At 33.2% G+C, this 19,820-nt stretch overlaps 1 protein-coding gene across 2 annotated transcripts; it reads right to left on the reverse strand.

The window, feature by feature from the left end:
- Positions 1-3,985: 3,985 nt before the first annotated feature.
- Positions 3,986-19,549, reverse strand: LOC111052142 (activating signal cointegrator 1 complex subunit 1). 2 transcript variants are annotated; one of them, XM_039424415.1, is made up of 9 exons: positions 19,478-19,549; positions 12,846-13,040; positions 11,372-11,504; positions 10,656-10,765; positions 9,883-10,034; positions 8,584-8,747; positions 7,103-7,266; positions 6,422-6,540; positions 3,986-4,424 (listed from the first exon to the last, which is right to left on the reverse strand). In XM_039424415.1, the coding sequence occupies exons 2-9, from the start codon at positions 12,973-12,975 to the stop codon at positions 4,308-4,310; spliced, it is 1,089 nt and encodes a 362-aa protein (XP_039280349.1). In that variant the 5' UTR covers positions 12,976-13,040; positions 19,478-19,549; the 3' UTR covers positions 3,986-4,307. The 2 variants fall into 2 exon arrangements, with proteins under 2 accessions (XP_039280349.1, XP_022194464.2); XM_022338772.2 differs by having other exon boundaries at positions 11,372-11,507.
- Positions 19,550-19,820: the final 271 nt, after the last annotated feature.

A 19,820-nucleotide genomic window follows, 5' to 3' on the forward strand; every position in this document is an offset into this window, starting at 1 on the left:
GTACAATACATGATAGAAACTTGCGATTAGTCTCAAATAAAAGACAATTTCATGCTTTATAAGTTAAGTTGCTTTAAATCCATCTTGCATCACGGTATATTATGTCTTTCAGTTGTTGTGATCCAGTTTTTCTATTATCTTGATGTGTACAGGAACATCTGTCGAGACTGTGAGAATGAAAAAAATATCGCAAATTTCTCGAATTTTTTAAACAAACATATCTTACTTCAAGTTTATATTTTTACGAAAATCATTTACCTCACATGAAAGAAAAGATTCTGTTCTTCAAATCAAGACCAATTACCATTTTTTATCATTTAGGGTTACCGAGATACACAGTTTTGAATATATAAATTGGCCATTTTCTTTTGTATGGGAATATGGGTTGAAATACACTCAAGGAGGAATTTTCTATTTTTTATCAAATTTCAATTTCGATTTATTCCAGACAACTTATTCAACATAGGTATTTAAAGTCTAGTATGAGCTGAATGATGATTATGATGGTGCTAGAGATGAAGAGTGAGTTACATTACCACACTTATGTGATTGTTCTTTCACGTGATGTGTGATTTTTTAATCATTGCTAGGAAAATATCCAAGTTGTATAGAGTAGAAGTTGTAGGATTGAATAATTTGGGAAACCATTGAAAAAAATACTCATTTTTTGAAAATTTGTAGCTCCGGAACCGAAAATGGTAAAATTTCTGTGCAACCACTCAATTTATTGGAAATCTTATTATCTTTAATTTGTAGAGAATGCTTCTCCTCGAAAAACTCAAGGTTCTTGAGTTTAATGGAAAGATTGAAAAAGTCCGATATTTTGGGAGGTCTTGGGGTAAAGCCGCCCTCTGGCGTGTCAACTAATTTCAGATTCGAGTTCAGCAACCCAAAATATGTATAGGACCGTTGAGAAAAATTCTTTTTCCTACAGTTACGTTGAAAAGTGGCCATTGCTGCACTGATTACAGAACGCAAAGAATCACTTTTCCACTCTAGTGCAGGAAAAATTTTTCTACACTCCAGATTTGCAACATGGCAACGCAAAATACTTAGTAGGTTATATGGAGCAACAGTGCAGCAAAATCAAAATGAAGTTGGTAACAGTGACTGCTGTGGCTGCTATAGTGAGCAGAGGTGCAACAAAGCACAACACGCTAATTATTATTCATTATAAATATTATAACTAAGGACAACGAGGACTTTAGGATTTTAGGATTAAGGTTTTTATCAATAATAGAATTACACAGAAAAACATTTGATGCATTTTAAGCAAGTTTAGGCCTACTACATAAGCTGGGAAGACAATTTTGGCAACTCTTCTCAATTTCGTAACAATGGATCTAATTCTATGTCAGATACAACTAACAACTACGCTTTTCAACGCTATGAACATATTGAGGAATATCTCCTAAAATAATCCCTATATCGTTTTGCAAGGAGACCTACCTATTAAAAACGGTTAGGCCTATAAAAACTGTTGCCTACGGTATGACACAGGGAAAATAGTTAAAAATTGTTATAAATAGTAGAAAATTAAAATAGTTGTAAAGAATTATAGGACTGAAAGACAGATCGACTATGTGTCGCTCTCTCCACACACAGGACAGTGGTATGCTATGCTGATGATACCTCATTATTGGACACCAATGGGGACATGGCTGACCTGTATGGACTGATGCATGCTTCAGAGGAAACTGTAGTGGCTGGCTGGTTCCCAGCAAATAGATTTCTGCTCAACAGCGAGAAGACCCAGTCTATAGTGTTCAGCCTCAGGAATGGTGATCTATACAACTTCCCCTCGGTGAAGCTCTTGGGCTTTACATTGTAAGCTTGCTTGGGGAGATCACATTCAGGGTGTCTGTTGCAGGCTCAATAGAGTGCTGTTCCTGCTGAGGAGACTGAGAGGTTGCATCCCTGGGGCCCGCATGCACTACTTTGCCTTCTTCCATTGTGTGTGATGGCTTATGGTATCACACTGTGGGATGGTACCACCGAGGTAAAAAGGATATTGCTGGTGCAGAAGAAAGCCATAATAATTTTGTATGGGGCTGATTATCTGGCAAATTGCAAGCCACTATTTGTAAGGGAGAGCATTATGACAGTCTTCAACCTCTACATTTTCAGGTCTGCCATTGCAGCTTCTCGGGGACGTGACGCCTTGCCTACCAGAGGTGACTTTCATCGGCATGACACCAGAAACAGGCACAGAAGCTGAACCTCCCTCTCTGTTGATTGGGGAGGACTCAGCAGAGCAGCTTGGCCTACCAGCCGGTGGGCCTACCATCCTCAACAAGCTGCCCATTTCCGCCAGAGGTTTGCCTGAGGCGGTCTTGAGGAGGAGACTGAAGACGTTGCTGCATGATAATCACTTTTACTCCTTAGGGAATTTTTTGAATGTGACACAGCAACTGTAATTAGCTACTTTTCGCAATAGTGCACTTGCATGCTGCTTGTTTTTTGAATATGTGTTTTTTCTACTTTCTGTTCTGTCTGTCCATCTATGGACTTGGTTTTTTTTCTCTTGACGTGTTCCCTTATGGACATGCCCTGGCAGCATGTCTGTGCTATAAACAGAACCATTATTATTAGTATAGATGATTGTCATGAAAGGATTTCTATCATTCGATTTTTTTGTTTCTCAGCTTTTCAAAAACGAATAGTTCAAAAATGTTTAAACCTGGTTTAGCTATCCTTTTAAAGACCTATTATTAGGTCTTTATAATTTGTATATATGGGCAATAATAATAATGTATCAGTACTGTATTAATTTTACAGTGTTACACAGGTCTAATAGGGAATCAAATCTTTTTTCCAATAAAGGACGACATAGAATATTTACGCTCTGATAAGAGATTAGCAAGCTAAGTCCACATTTTGTAGGACTGTCTATCCCTGAGTTGAGGACCTTGCCACTTATAGTGGACGTTTGATAATGTCGTGCATCCTCAGTAATGCCATACTCTCATACCCACTTGATGCATACTCACTAAACTGTCTAGTGTTCCCAAGAGTGTACCAAGACTGGCATTCACACAGAGAGAAATTTTATTTATTGTCAATTTTTAATGAAAGCGCATCATTAAAATCATCAGGAGAGGAAAAATAAGGCTACCTTGAGCTATTTTTGAGTCCGAAATAAGTTTATGTATTTTAGGTATTGCTTTAGTCTACTCGAATTCCTCCCACCTTGGAAAGCCACCATGGAGAATAAGAGGTGTCCCTCCTCCCCATATCCCCACAAGGCTGTTTATCAGGCTTCAGGCAACCTTCCACTGATCACCCTCCCATTTCAAGCTGTATTCTCACAAGTGATTTGACTGCTTGGGCAAGTATCACATAATATTGAATTAGTTAGAAAGTAGCTCAACCTTTACAGTTAGCAGTTGCTTTTCTCCCTCTGCCACAATTGCTGATGTATTTAAAGAAGAGTATTTGGGCTAATATTTAGAGTAAGAGTGATTTTAAAGTAAGCTCTGAAAAACAATAATAGAATCAGTACAGTCCCCTGAAGCTAGATTCCCACTGACAAGTATCGGGGTTCGTGTTTGGTTCAGTGGAAATATTCATCACATTCGAAATCATGGGGTCATAGGAAGAAGATTTCCACTGAACCGGTCACGGAATCTGAAAATGATAAGTGAGAAACAAACTTTAATTGATCCTTTAGATCCTTTAATTTATCCTCATGTTTATTTGTAATATGATCAAGCCCACACAGTTCTCTCTGGGGTGCCATTCTTAATTTTTCAAACTGTAATATATTCAATATCTTTGTTTATTATTGTTGATTTGAAAAATAAATGTCTTCCTTTGTTCTTTCTTTCTGGCCTGATTAGAATGTAAAACGGAAAAAAAACCTGCACGTATTGGAACGATAACTTTTTTGTACAAACCGCATAATGAGATAATTCACGCAGGTTTTAGTTTTGCAAATTTTTTTGGTACAGTATGTATATAAAACCTTGTGCATAATATCACATGATCCAAATGATCTGCGAATCGCATTTTTATTACAGAACTTGATAAAATACAAAAAATTGGATAAAATGTAGGAATTGCTTCTACTACTAAGCAGAAGAATTAATAAAAACAATATCGAATGAAATTGCGAATGACAATTGATAATGACACATTTCTATACCAACATAGAAAGATTTTTCAACACTAAAATACTATTTCTTACTGCTGAACATAAAAGATAGGTACCGTACAACAGTAGGTAACACACTTTCATTTTTCACAGAAATTATTTTGTTATCAAGAATATCATTTTGCATCTTCATCAAACAATATTTCATTATAATTTATGTTATGTTTAGAACAAGTGATGACTTGTAATAGCCAGTAGCAGAATATGCTCCCTTCTGAGATAAGTGGATAGTATCTATAGTCACTTCTCCAAAATTGTAGAATCCAAATGCCTGAGAAAAAAACATATTATTGAAAGAGTTTCTATACGTATTATGGTGAAATATTACTCTAGAAGAATCCAAGAAACAAGTTTAGTTGTTAGATTGTTATCAAGTATCAAGTGTTTACTTTTATTATTTTCTAGTTTTCAATAATTAATAACTAATATACTGCACGTGGACTAATACTTAATATGCTACAGCTCATATATTATTTTATTACATCTTCAAATCTATAATATGTTTCACGTTCTGCTTTGAGTCTTATCATGCTGTTATCAGTCTTGATTTGGAGTATTCACTTCAGACTTATTCATTACTTTCTAATCATGATGTGGAATGACAATAATAATTGCAATAATAGCTACCGGTATAAGTAGTGACATAGCCACATATTAGTTAAACTATCAACATAAAACCAAACTGCTTGCTCTATTGTGATTTAGTTGTCGGAAAACTTCGTATTAAAAGACTGGTTATATCGTTGAGTACATTTTATTTTACATTTTATTATATTTTGATTGGTATATCCATGATATCCATAGTTGAACTAAACTGGTTAGGATTCTGTTACTAGTTAAATTCAAGAAGGCCACTTTTAGGTGTATATCTAGGTGTATATATGGCTTTTTTATCAGGAGAGAGTGAAAGAGAGTGATCCAGAAGAGAGATTAAACTTGGGGTGACTTTGTCTCAGTATAAAAATTATGATATTATGCAGGATATGATGCAAAATATGATGTATTTTATCTAATGAAACAAAAAATCCCTTGCTTTAAATTTATACCGTTCTGAATATTTATTTTTTGCAGATCCTGCAGATTGAGCCAACAAGCCTCGACGCTACCAAAGATGTTTGGGCAGCAGAAACTGAAATATTTTTCAATAAATAATTTGTAATTTTTATGAAATGTATTTCATTTGTTTTTGATGTCACTAATCATTTTGGAGGTTGAAAGTTGGGTTTACTTTGTCTATCTCTTGAAAACGAACTTAAATCCATATTTTGAATCATACTTGAATCCACATTTTTCTAAGTGAGACAAATTCACCCCAACCCGTGGTTGACATTGTCTCTTATTTTCAAAAACTATTATCTTAGGTTGAGTTGAGTTTTCAAAAACTACTATCTCAACTGAGGTTGAGTGGTAGAGAGGACTTAAAAGTCCTAGCTCCGCCTAATAAAGAATTTTTTCATTTCATTTCATTATCTTCATTTAAGTAAAGAAAAATATCATCTTTTTAGAATGAAAAATACTCTTAATACAGAATACAATAGTCTTGAATGAATTATAAATAAAGATGGTTGGTTAATATGAAGAGTATTATTTATTCAATATCTAACATAGATATACTAATGCAGAATACAATAGATGATATTAATTTCAAGAAATTCGTTGCAACTCAAGTATTGATTGCAAGCTATTTAAAATTTCAACCCCCCAAAATTGGTACAACAAAGTCACCCCGGTTTACCGTTGTCTGCAAGTCGTCATTCTAGTGTTAAAACTTGACAGTGCTATAATCCGGCCGGTGTACGAAGCAAAACAGAATCCTGATATTGAATACTTCTCTTCAAAAGGGCAGGAAATTTGAGCGAAAATATCGCAATTGGCTTGCTGCTCTGCTTCAATCCACGTTTTAGCTGATGAGCAAAGCGGTCCGAGACCGTTCATTGCTAGAGAAAGAGCAGATGTGTTCTTGTTCTTGTATAATAATAGATTCTATTATACCTGGGATAGCCCGTACCATGAAAAAAATTATTAGTGAAAGGCGAGTGAGAGAGTTGTAATGGAACAATGAAAAAACCTACTCCAAGTCACACCTATAACTACAATGCTCATCTGTATTAGAATATTCATTCAACGTGGAAGAAAATAGAATATTTATTCCACTACATTACAGCACTGTCTCACCCTATGAAGAGAAATAATAGAACTCTTGGATTCCGTGTAAACAGAGACCGGAGTTATAGTGCGAGTAAGTTATACTTGTAATGAAAAACTTACATCAATTATAGGTACTGCATTAATGGTGACTTTCTTGGAATCTCTATCGTCTTTCAGAAAACTAGTGTTCATCAATGTGATGTGCATCTTGACTTTTTCATGCTCTTTTTCCAACACGCCTGAAAATGAAAAAAAAACCGTCGTGAAAATCAAGCTTTCACTTGCTTAATAGTCCAGACATGCAACAATTTTCAAAAATCTGCCATTTACAGTGAGCTTTATATAACATAAAATACATGTAGCATAAAATAGCATAGTATATAGAATATAATAAATATATCTGACATTCATCTCGTTATTCAAATCATTATTTTTTTTACAAATTGCTAAACTATTTTATTTAACTAATTGTTAAAATATTTTTTTAAACTAATTGTTCAACTATTTTCATTTCTATTTAAACTTCAAGCGATTGACAATTTTTATCTTTACCGATTCATGTAGATATTATAATATAATATTATTTTTAAATGATTCGTCTACACTTTATAAAATCGATTAAATAGTTGGGCATACTGTATAAGCAATTAAGAATAAGCATCTAAGTCGGAATATAATTTGATCTTTATAAATAAATATTATCTAATCTATTAGGAGAAAGAAATGGAATGATAAATTAGATTAGAAATTATTAGATCAGGTTAGAAATAATGCAATAAGTCATATCCCTAACAAAATTACCTGCTTTTGCAACGTAATCGACAATTCTATCACTCAAATTTTGAAGTCTTTCTTCATCATCACAGTGAATTCTGCCATAAACAACGCGAGCCTCTGCTGGGTCATCGTTCATGATCTCTACACCGGAAATTTTCACTTTCAGTGGATTTTCTTTCAGCAATTCACTTTAAAAAAATGAACATACAAGATTTATCATAAGTTTTTGACTTATAAAACTTATAGAATAGAATTACAGACTGAATTATTGGAAAAACAATCAAAGTACAAACAAAATTATTGAAAGTATTTTTAATTAACCTGCCGGCCAGGTAGCCGAGTTGACTAAGGCGTTGCCCCTTCAGTCTGCTAGTGCTACCTGGTCGGGGGTTCGAATCCCGCCGATTCCCATCGGGAATGGGTATGGACGTTTGATCATCTTCATAATTCACCCATGAACTTCCCATTATCCACGCACAAGAAAAAAGCTCAAGTGGGTATCATCCGCAATAAGAAAAAAAAAATACTATCAGAAATGCCGCAAATATAAGTTTTAGATTTAACAGTAAACAATCTCTCGATATCAACTTTGAAGGTATAACAAAAAACTTATTCAAGATTCAATTCATTTAAAAAAATAATCACTGTCATACAAAGTCATTATTTAATGAATATATGAAGCTTTCTACCAAATACAGAACTGATTTACTTGGTAATTTGGAGTAATTACTCTCCTCCTTCAACAAAGGATTTCAAGATGCAATGATACATTATGTAAAAACAAAAGAAATTTGCTGCACAATGCTCTCCTGATTCCAAAATATAAAAGTTTATTCTTTACATTACATTTTACGTAGTAGAAATATTAGAAGTAAGATATTGGAAGTGAGAATTGTAGAACGTGTTGTAGAGGTGATATTTTGGTAGTTATTATATTGAATAGAAATACTCTGAAGTTCTCACAATCACAAATTTATTAGAATATTGAGATACCGGTTTGAGCATAATTGTTACTACAGCTTACCAGATATTGATATTGGTGTAACAACCGGAACTGGTTATAATAAAGGAAGAACTGGCTTATACACGTATGTCATAGGAAGAAATTTACGAATGACGCACCACCATGCACGTCTGAAGTACTAGACTGATTAACTTGAAATTTTGCACATGGATTCTTTATTTACAGAGGAAGGTTGTAGGCCTTTTTTCAATTCTAAAATTTTCATTATGTAAAATTTTCCGTTTGTCTAGTTTTTAATGGGACTCTTGCAGAGCACGGGTACGGCTAGTATTTAATAAATTTGTGGTTGTGGTCAAGACATTCTATTCACAAATTTACGTTTAATTTGAAACTTAAATCCATAATTTTACTTTCAAATATCTTCTTTCATAATAAGGAAGTGTTATATGAAGATACAAGGCTCATAAAATTAAGAGAAAAATGAAAAAGTTTATGATTAGATTTGATTCGATTCTAACAAATAATACTGAAATCGACTCACTCCAAAACTTCTGCTTTACATCTATTTAGCACCTCAATGGCTTTGGCTCGCTCCACTTCATCTGACAAGACCATCACACAGAGAGTCATGTGCAGTTTTTCAGGTTTTTGAAATACTTCTTCCACAATTCCTCGTTCGCCATGCATATTAGCAAGTATTTCACTCTGTTAAATATAATATAATAGTTGAAGCTAAAGCAGTAAATGTATGTAATTTTTTTCGAGTTCAAATCAATTTAAAATTATGATAATAATAATAATGAGTGATTAGAACAGGAATGATGCCATCAATATTACTAGTAAATCATTTCCCAGATTTGCCTGCTGAATTGATCATATCAATTTCATTTTGTCAACTACAGTATAACTTATTCAACTATTTGTTCAAAAAACTTGTTCAACATTTCTCAGTAATCCAGTCATAATGGTTTGTCCTTTCTTTCAAGTTAATATATATTTACTAAACTCTATATTTCTCTAGCACTGGTACAATCAATACCGTAGTGTGAATTCAACATTAGATACAGTATCAATGAATATTACAGTATGACAGAAAAATATTACGTATCATTGAATAAGTTGCGACACAAACAGGAGGCATTCCTAGTAGACGGAGGCTGTAGACTTATATAATTAGAATTATTACACCAATTAATAATTTTAATTATTTTAGTAAATCCACATTGTAGTTGGAAGCTACCTGAATTCAAATTAATTTACTTTATATAAGTTATTTATTATAAAAGAATCATGTCACAATGAATGAAATCTGAATGAAAAATTAATGCAGAATTATGTTTGATGACCTAAAGCTTTTATAATTCTATGCCAATATAAAAGAAGTAGACCTAATATTATTACTGCAACATATAGATCATGAATATAAATCCAGAGATCATAAATCCATGAGATCATGAAAATAAATATATCAAGTTTAAGATGATGAACTGACCGACAATTTCAGGTGAATTACGAATTGTATAATTGGATTGATTAGGAAAGTGATTGGATGGTAAAAATAATGATTACTATAAAGCGGTTACTCTCACACTCGTAATGCCATCACGAGAAGTAGCCCCTTCACAATCAACCAATGTGTTCAATATTCAAATAAATTGAGCATCTAAACTTCGCTCTATATATCATTGATCAATACACATTTCAGGTACTTGAATTTTATGAAAATCATTTTTGGTACTAAATAAACAGTACTACGTGAATAAACTTTTCGATAACCTTATTATTCTAGTTAAACCGAGTTTATTTAGTTTTAATGAAACGGAGAATAATACATACTTACTTTAAACGATAGGAATCTCTCTCTAATTCTATCAGTGAGAAACGGAATGGAAATGAAATGAGTGAATTGCTGTCTTTTTCTAGCTGTCATGACAATGATTGATATGCGTCTGTAGACTGCTTCCACTCCCGATCTTGAACTGCCTTTAACTACTGTAAACATAAAAAATAACATTGTAATATCCAAGTATCGAAAATTCAAGCATTAGGCCAAATTTCGTGAACTTGGAAACGTTGCAGCTAGACTTCTATATACAAATAGCTAAATAACGTCTGAGCTAATCACTGCATGACGGAAAAATTTTTATATTACTAAACCTACTGTCTATTGATTATTGTATTTATTCATTAAAATACAAAATTAAATAGGTTGGTATTAATTTATAAATATATATATTTTTAATTGAACTCTTCAATATAATTATTTACAATTTTCCAACATATACTGTAACCCCTCACTCCTGCAAATTATGCCGGAGAGGAAATCGTTGATTTTGTTAGATTTTATGTGAAAACATTAGTTTATTCGTGAATTGACATTATTGGCGGTCTGGAATCGGAGTGCAGCATTGCCAATCAGCAATCAGAATTCAGTAAGAATGCGGTTCAAATCAAATCAAAATCAATTTTATGATGGTATTTTCATAAATTATGATGTATACTCTTCTGTAATATGTAAATATTCAATATTACTGTGATACTAATTATGAATGCTAAACATTCATTTCAAATTCTGGAAGGGATTTGATTACGAATTTAAAAAAAGATTCTTACCAATATCACCACTATTGCCAAATTTTGGAATAATAATTTCGGTTTTCGTTTCATTCTCTAGCCGTTTTCTTGTAGCATGTTTGGTCCCAATAATGATGGAGAAGAAAGACCTGAAAAATTGACAGGTTAATCATAGTACAAAAAGAAGATAGGAGAAAATTTATGGGATGATGTTTGCGCTAAAATAATACTTCTATATCATCATGGATAGATAGCATGATTAGACAATTCTGACGATAATTCAATTTCACAGCCGAATCACTTATATATGATTCATATAATAGTTCTATTAGTGATAGATAGATTACATGCATGAACGATTTCTTTAGTATTTCTTGGAAGAATAAAGACCTCATTCTACAGCACTAAAAAGTCATTGAAAATTATCCAGAGATTTCAATGTCAAAAGTTGTTATCAGAACGCAACTCAATAAGCTCAAATATAGCCAACTCAACTTTCCTATCATGAAATATGTTTTTATGATTGATCATATAAATTGGATGTGGTGGCACTTCAATTGGAAGAATTAACCTTACAATTTTGACTACCATGTGGGCCTCATGTGGTATTCTAAATTCTAAAATACCACTTAATCTATTTTCACAGTTATTCATATAAATACTTGCAAAACGTGAACGTTATAACATGGGTCCTCATTAGGACTGAATGATCAGACAGCGGCGATTCAGCAAAGACAATTGAATTTAAAAATTACCTTGGTACATGAAAAGTAGTTTGATACTTCTTTCCTTCAGTGAGTTCGATTTTACACTTGAAATAATCATCCTCATCTTCAAAATTGTCATTGTCATGCTCTTCATATGGCTCTTCTATTCTGCATTCTTCATCTTCTATAGAAATGAGCGAACAAGTTAGTCTGGTACACATTTATTTCAATTCAATTCAATTTTCAATTCAATTTATTTATTTGCCATATATACAAGATTTATATAATTACAAATTCACATAATAATTGGGTACATCATACAGAAATTCAGAATATACTCTATTCTAGAAATAATAAAAATAAATTAGATATAACATAACCGAAATCCCAGTTGTACTCATTTTACCGGCAATAATTGCTAGCAGAGACACGTGTCTGATCATTTGTTTCTATATTGTATGTTCTAGGGTTTACAAAGCAAGCAGATACACGAGGATACAGCTCGGACACTGTCCTCCCTGTAATTTTGAAGGAAATTTCTGTTTTGAAGTTGACACGAGACATTCAAAGTTGGTAGCAGAAATGTGAATCCTTCTAATTATAATTATTAAGGTTGTGCATCGGGCTTTTAGAAACTTGATTACTGGTGAAGATTTTTGAAGTATTTCAACTTGTATACTATCGAATTACTAAACCGGAAGTTATTTGTAACGAAAAACATGATTGCCTAAATTTTACATTTTAAAGGTGAGTCATTTCAGAATTGGTAGCAAATAAATAAATTCATGAAACAACGAGGATACATTCTTTAGCATATTATTTATCGAATAACTCACTTGATTTCTCAGGTTGTCAAACGTAAGGAAATTTATTCTATTAAAAAAAAGAGTTATTTCAAATTAATATACATTTATCTATGATTATTACTATTCTAAAAATCAAGTAACTTATGTCATTTGATGGACAATAACTAACATAATCCATCCTCTAAATTTCAAAACCTTAATTAAGTCCACTACAAATTCTAAAATAACTCACCCAAATAATTCAACTTTAGACGCTCATATCTCAAAAACTAAAAATTATAATAAAAATTCTTCCTTAGAAATGTATTTGATTTTTAATTTGTCACCGGTAGAAAGTTTTTAAGAGTGTTGTGCACAACCTGATAAGTTGCCCGTAATTTACAATAATGAACGACTTTTCTGTATAAATAGGATACTTTTAGAAGATTGCTGATCTATATTACTATATAATAATTTTATTCTTAATCATCCAATTTGAAGTGTATAAGTGTAATGAACATATTAGTTGTTTGAAATTTATCTGATGTTTTGATATTTTTTCAAGATTCAATCCTCGATGTTATTTAAAGAAAGGAAGAACATGAAATTGTTATGGCTTTATATTATTACCGAGGTTGAATGTTACATTATTATTGAGATTAAAATCCAACTCGCTAAATACATAAAATAGTAGGAGTTTTCCAAAAGGGAGCTTGTATAATAATGCAGTCACTTACCGTAAGTGTTTCGCTGAAAATGTTCTTCGTGTAGGTCATTAGCAGTTGAGTTGTCAAAATAATCGTCAGTTGGATTAATTCGATAGCATCGGCCTTCAATGAGTAAAAAATTCGGCTTCAAAACATCCATAATCGCATTCTCATACAACCAAATATTACTGGCGTACTAGAGTAACCTGATAGAGTATCTGAAAACTATTAAAAGATTAATTCTTCAGGCTAGCAAATCAGAGTTATCAATATAAGTTCATCATTAAATATTAGAACATCACCTCTTACTTTATTTTTAATGGAAGGACATGTAAGACCACTTGGGGAGATTTATTATAATAAATTAAATTGAAAAAAAAAACAATACAAATACTAATAGTAGCTAAAAGCTTACGGTACTAGAGACATTCATCAGACTGAAATTGATAAAAATTGATATTAGAATTACAATGATGTATTTAAAAAAAACTATTATTCTGAATATTTTTCTAGACTTACTAGGTACAATAACATCAAACTAGATACTTCACTATCATTATTACTATTCAAATCAAATTTTTTAAATTGTCTTTCTAAAGCGACTAATCCCATATCTGGTACTACAGAGGGGTCAAAAAAACTGTATTCACTCTTCAATTTCCAATTTTCCAAACTTCAGTCTGTCAAGAGGATAGTAGAATCATTCCCAGGATCTGCAACAGATGCAGTTGAAGGAGTCCCTTTTCACAACTGTAAGCTTATCAAGTGGAAGAGAATAGCCCGAATGGATTTGGTCAAGATTGTGAAATGCTTCAAGAACTCAACTAGTCCTGAAATCAATGATTATTTCAATAGCACTAACACTAACTTTGAGTGAACTGATAAATTTCTGTCTGGAGCAGGGTGTTTTTCCAGACCTTCTCAAGATAGCCAGGACAGTGCCAATTTAAAAATGAGTGACCCAGAATAACTCTGTAGGCCTGTATAACTCACCAATTTTTTGTAAAGATGTTAGAGTCAGTCATGTTCATTCAGCTTTCTGCCTATTTTGAGAAAACTTCCCTTTTTACAAAAAATCAGCTTGGCTTCCGCTGAGGGAAATCAAACCACAGATGCTGTTCAACTCCTGGTTGATACCATACTTCAGGCAATGCTATAACTCTTTGTGTTTTAACAAAAACCTTCAATTGTATCTCCCGTGTTATGCTGTTGGGGAATATTGCAAAATATGGTATATGTGGAGTTGCCTTGAGAACAATGGAAAGTTACCTTGGATCGCAAGTTGTGACAATTGATGGAGCCAAATCTCAGGAACTACAGATCAACTTCGGAGTTCCACCGGGTTTAATAGTTCTTGGCCCTCTGCTTTTTCTCATATGATATATGAAATATTATATTAAATAAATTATCTCAGCATGGAGGGAAAATCATTACTGTTCGCTGACGACACTACTTTAATCACCCACGATAAAGATCCTCATTTGGCCATTCTAAGGTCAGCTAAATTGCTGGGGGTAGCCAGCTAATGGTTCAGAGTGAACAGGCTGTGCATGAACGAGGCCAAGACACAAAATGTTGTATGGATCTTGAAGCGTAGTCCACCTTCCTTTGGTGAGCCCGAAGTTAAACTTCTTGGATTTATGGTAGATGCCTCTCTGTCATAGTCTACTTATAAATATATGGTTTGTAATGGACTCTCCAAGATAACCTACCTGATAGGGAAGTTGAGAAACATTGTACTTGAGAGTTATCTTGTTACTGCATATTATGCCACTTCTCTTCTGTAAAAAATCGGAGAGACGTAAAAGGGACAAAGTCCGCGCCACGACTGTAAATTGGTCCCAAGATTCATATCGATGTACGTTATTTTGTTTTTTTACGTTCACTGTCAATTACTGTATAATTTTTTGGACTCTTAGTAAGTTATTCATTGTAAGATTGATGGGACTTAATTAAGTCCGCGCCACGACTCTATAAATGTAGCCCAAGTTTCATATAAACGTTATGTTAGCTCAAGGATAGTATATATGTATACAGTATATTGTAGATATACCTAAACACTATCATTAACTAAGTGTGCTTTATCTTGATCGCTGCCATCTTGATGAATTAGTGTTTTTGACTTTTATTGTGACAATGACGACATCGATCCCACAAGTGGATGAAGAAGAATGTATAAGGCTTACGTTATTTTGTTCTTTTACGTTTACTCCTAATACCGGTAAGTGGATAATTGACCGAAGCGAAGCTGAGGTCTTAGTTTCGACTCGATCGGCTTTGTACTCTGTTTGTACCGCAGTTACAGTTGCAGTTATTGTCCGATTTGGATGAAATTTGGTATGCAAGCTCCTTGAAACAAGGCGCAGAAACGTATGTGTAACGATTTCTGATAAGGCCTCCGGTTTTTTTTTAATTAAAAAAACGCAGACAAACCTCCAACCTCAAAGTAATAATGATACAGCAATTCATGTTCCTACTTTTTCACCCTCAGTGTCACCAGCCCATAGTGATCGAGAGCGCTGGAGCGTTGTATCTCACACTGATGGACCCAGGTTCAAATCTCGTTCCGACCAGATTTTTTTTTGCAAATGAGACATTATTTTATAAGCCTACCTGAAAACAATGTCTCCAGCACTTTCAATGGAGAAAATAATAGATGACATGGATAAACCTTCACAATAATAATGTAATTTCTTAACGGCCCTTCTAATTAGTTTGAAAGTTGTAGGCTATACATGAGCGAGGTCTACTATTCGCAGAACTACTAGATAGATAGATAGATAGATAGAAAATGCCTTTATTCAATATAAATAAAAATAATAAGACTACAATCATGTTACAAAATAAACAATTAAAAATTATATAATTAAGATAATGATTGTGCTAAATAAAACATGAGACAAAAAACTTGACATAACCATAAAGGTTGTCTGCCAGAGTTGGTAGGCCTATTCTACAAAAACAAAAGAAATTCGAAATTTAGTGAAAAAAATTATCATTGGAAACCAAATAAAGAAAAAATAAATAAATAAAGAACAAATAAATCAATAAAGCTGAACAAAATGAAATAAATACTACTATAATGCCTCAGTAATTTTCCTTTTTATATTTAATAATTAAACTCCCTAATCATTTCATTTCTAATACTAACTGCCCTTTCCACATATCGCGCAAAGAGACTCCACTCTTTTCCATTTAACCACTCCATCATTTCTGTATCATTTAATACATTCTTCCCCAGAAACATTTTACGTAACCCCACTAAAACAGGACATACTCCTAGGAAATGCTTTATGTCTTCTCTTTGCCTCAAATTACACATAGAGCAGAGCCATTGAGATTCTTCCCTCCCGCGCCCAAAATTTAAATTTAAAAGAGCTCCACGTGCCTTGAAGATGAACCCCACTGTCTTCTTATCCAAATTTAAATTCAAATAATTTTTACCTCTTTCCTTGTCCAATAGGACATAAGTATCATGAAATTGTGCCGAAGCCGCACTTTGAAAACTACACATAACATTTTCCTCTTTCATTTTCTCATACATACATTCGAACTCACGCTTCCATTCACTCCTATTAGTAAACTACTAGTATATTTTTGACCCATCTGTTATCAATCCAAAATTGATGGTGAAAAATAATCTAAATCTATTGTAATTAAACCCACAATATCATCACTTTTGGACAAAGAAATTGTGCTAATGTGCTTGGCTTCACTCTGGACCGCAAGCTTTCCTGGGGCGGGCACATTCAGGTAGTCTGTGGCAGGTTGAGCAGGGTGCTGTTTTTGCTCAGGAGCCTGAGAAGATGTGTACCAGAGGCCCATCTCCGCATGTGTTACTTTGCCTTCTTTCAGAGTGTGATGGCCTATGGCATCACCTTGTGGGGTGGTGCCTCTGAGGTAAAAGATGTGCTGCTGGTGCAGAAGAAGGCCATCCGGATTCTTTGTGGAGCAGAATTTTTGGCGCATTGTAGGCCTCTTTTTGTGAGTGAAAAGATTCTCACTGTATTCAATTTTTACATTTACAGGTCAGCTATAAAGGCATTCCACAGTGTCCGTACTTTGCCTACCAGGGGTGATGTGCATGATCATGGCACCAGAGGCAGGCTGAGGCTGGACCTGCCATATTGTAGATTGGAGAGGACCCAGAGCAGCCTCATCTACCAGCCAGCTAAAATTTTGAACAAGCTGCCAGTTTCAGCCAGGACTCTGCCAGAGACAGTCTTGAAGAGGAGACTGAGGGCTTTCCTTCAGGAGAACCCCTTCTATTCTATGAGGGAGTTCTATGATTGTGATCCTCAGACTGTAAGTAGATACTTCTTGCATTAGTCTTGCTGCCTCTTCTGCTTGCTGCTTTTTGTGTTTGATGTGTTTTTTTGTTCTTGACCTGTCTTATGACAGTTTTTTATGTTCTTGACTTGTTCACTTGTGGCCATACTTATGACCACGCCATGAACAGAAACTCATTATTATTATTATTATTGCAGGCAGCTCCAGATTGGTTCATTGCGGACCAAAATATATTTGATGCAAGATACACAACTGCCTGCCTATGGATATAAAAGACTAAAGACAAATCGATATTTTCAAAGAGACTCAGGAATTATTTTGTTTGAAAATCATATATGTTATACTCTATCCTACAGTAAAATTCTTCAATGAAAGAAGGTCCCCCAACCAGCAATTTAAAAGGAGATGAGAAGACACAAAACTGGCAACTATAATGGCGCTGATGAATAACTGACTCATGTGAATCGGCAATTATTGATAACTTCATCACCAGCCTTAACAAAAGGGATATTCTTGTGGAGTGTTTAATTACGGCACTCTCGGATCACGATCGGCAAATTTCCAATATATTAGATGTAAATAATAAGCTTAAAAGTAAAGGAGTTATTAAAATGGTTAGGATGTATGAAAATGATCAAGTATATTAGATGTAAATAATAAGCTTAAAAGTAAAGGAGTTATTAAAATGGTTAGGATGTATGAAAATGATCAAGTATTACTTACTTGAAGTAAGTAAGAACTAAAAGTATCAAAAGTGATACCAGTGTTCAAAAAAGGAGATCCTTACGATCCTTTAAATTATAGACCTTTAGCAATTCAACCCTCAATAGCAAAAATATTTAAAAAAGTATGCTAATACAGCTTATTAATTATTTTGAAACAAACACATTACTAGACACGGAACAGCATGGTTACAGAAAAAACAGGTCTACGACTGCCTTGATAGAGTTTATTGAAAATATTTTAGAGAAATTGGACAAAGGGTACAGCATTGTTGGTACCTTCCTAGGTTTAACAAAAGCATTTGACTCTGTAGATATTATTAAAAAAACTAGAAACTTATGGAATTTGGGGAAAAGAGCTCAACTGGATAGAATTATATTTGGTGGGTCGAAGTCAATATGTAAATATAAAGTATTATGATAAAAATAAAGTAAGTGATATTAAATCTAGTGTAAGGTACATGAACTACTCTGTTCCGCCGGGATATGTTTTGGGGCCATTTTTGTTCCTTTGCTACTTGGAGGGATTACCAAAATATGCGAAAGATGTAATTGAAAATACTAAATTTTGTATGTACACTGATGACATTAGTTTAAGCATATTCGACAAAGATTTGGATATAATCGAAGAAAAATGTAATGACACAATATTGCTTTTAAAAAACGTTCGAAGTAAAATGAACCTTTTACTGAATAATGATAAAAAGAAATTTGTATATTTCACCTGTAGAAGTCCCAAAAGAAAAATTACAGTGAAGCTAAATAACATAAAATTCTTAGGCCTAGATCTAGATAACAAACTCAATTGCGAAGAGCATGTATCAAGAGCATGTAAAAAGTAAGTACAAGAATATTTGCACTAAGAAGGCTGGCACCCATTTGTAATTTATTAACTTTGAGATCCGTGTATTATGCCACTTTCCACTCTCATATTTCATATGGCATTGAGATTTATGGAGGAACTAGTGCATTTAACTTGAATAGGATATTAAAACTCCAAAATGAAGCAGTAATAAAAATATTTAATTTAAATAAACAAGAGTCGTGCAGGAGATTTTTTAAAAGTTAGAATTAATGACGGTGTATGGACTTTATATTTATAAAACAACGTAAAAAATAATGAAGACAAATTCCCAGGCAATCCAGTGTGCATGACTCTAATACAAGAAATAGGAACAACTTTATCATCAAAGAACATAGTAAAGAGAAGTACAAATCAAGCCCAACCAATATGGGCATCAAATTCATTACTTACCTTCCTACTAAGATTAATCATGAAGAATATATTACTAGGTTTAAAAACAAACTGAAAAAGTATATCGTGGAATTAAAATTATACAGTTATGAAGAATTTTATAGTGCCAACTCATTATGTATTTAGGCTACCTATTGTTAAAGTATTTTGTTTTTTACTTGTATTTATTTTATTATTTTGTTAAAAATAATAAAAAAAGACGCATTCATGTACATTTTGATGTATGTTTTGAATAAAAAGATTGATTGATTGATGCGTATTCGCGTATTCAGCGACAGAATGAGTATTAACTAAAAACGAAAGAATCAAGTAAATTACAAATACTAGTAAACTATACTTGGACAGATTAATTAAAAACAATAATTATAAACTAATTATAAATTATTAGTATTTACCTCACTACTCACTAGTATTCTTATCGTATTCTAGGTTAGTGGTTACTGGACTACTGGTTAGTGCAATGTTGATTAGTGCTGCGATTTGTTTACTATCCCGTCAGCTGATCAATATTTGAAGGCTTGCTCAGTTCTGCAAACTGCAAAGATTTCATCAAAAAGCAGACACAATATAATTAAGTTAAATCATATCTCAAATAAGTTATTAATTAAAAATGGCGCCAACGAGAAAACTAATTTAGACAATTTATTATTTCCCATAGATATTAATATTTTTATTTTGATTCTCAAATATAAAACTGAAATGTTTCCTCTCCCGGCATGCATTGCGTGGGAGTTTTTT

Source organism: Nilaparvata lugens, chromosome 3 (assembly GCF_014356525.2).
Source record: "Nilaparvata lugens isolate BPH chromosome 3, ASM1435652v1, whole genome shotgun sequence".
In the NCBI taxonomy this organism is placed as follows: domain Eukaryota; kingdom Metazoa; phylum Arthropoda; class Insecta; order Hemiptera; family Delphacidae; genus Nilaparvata; species Nilaparvata lugens.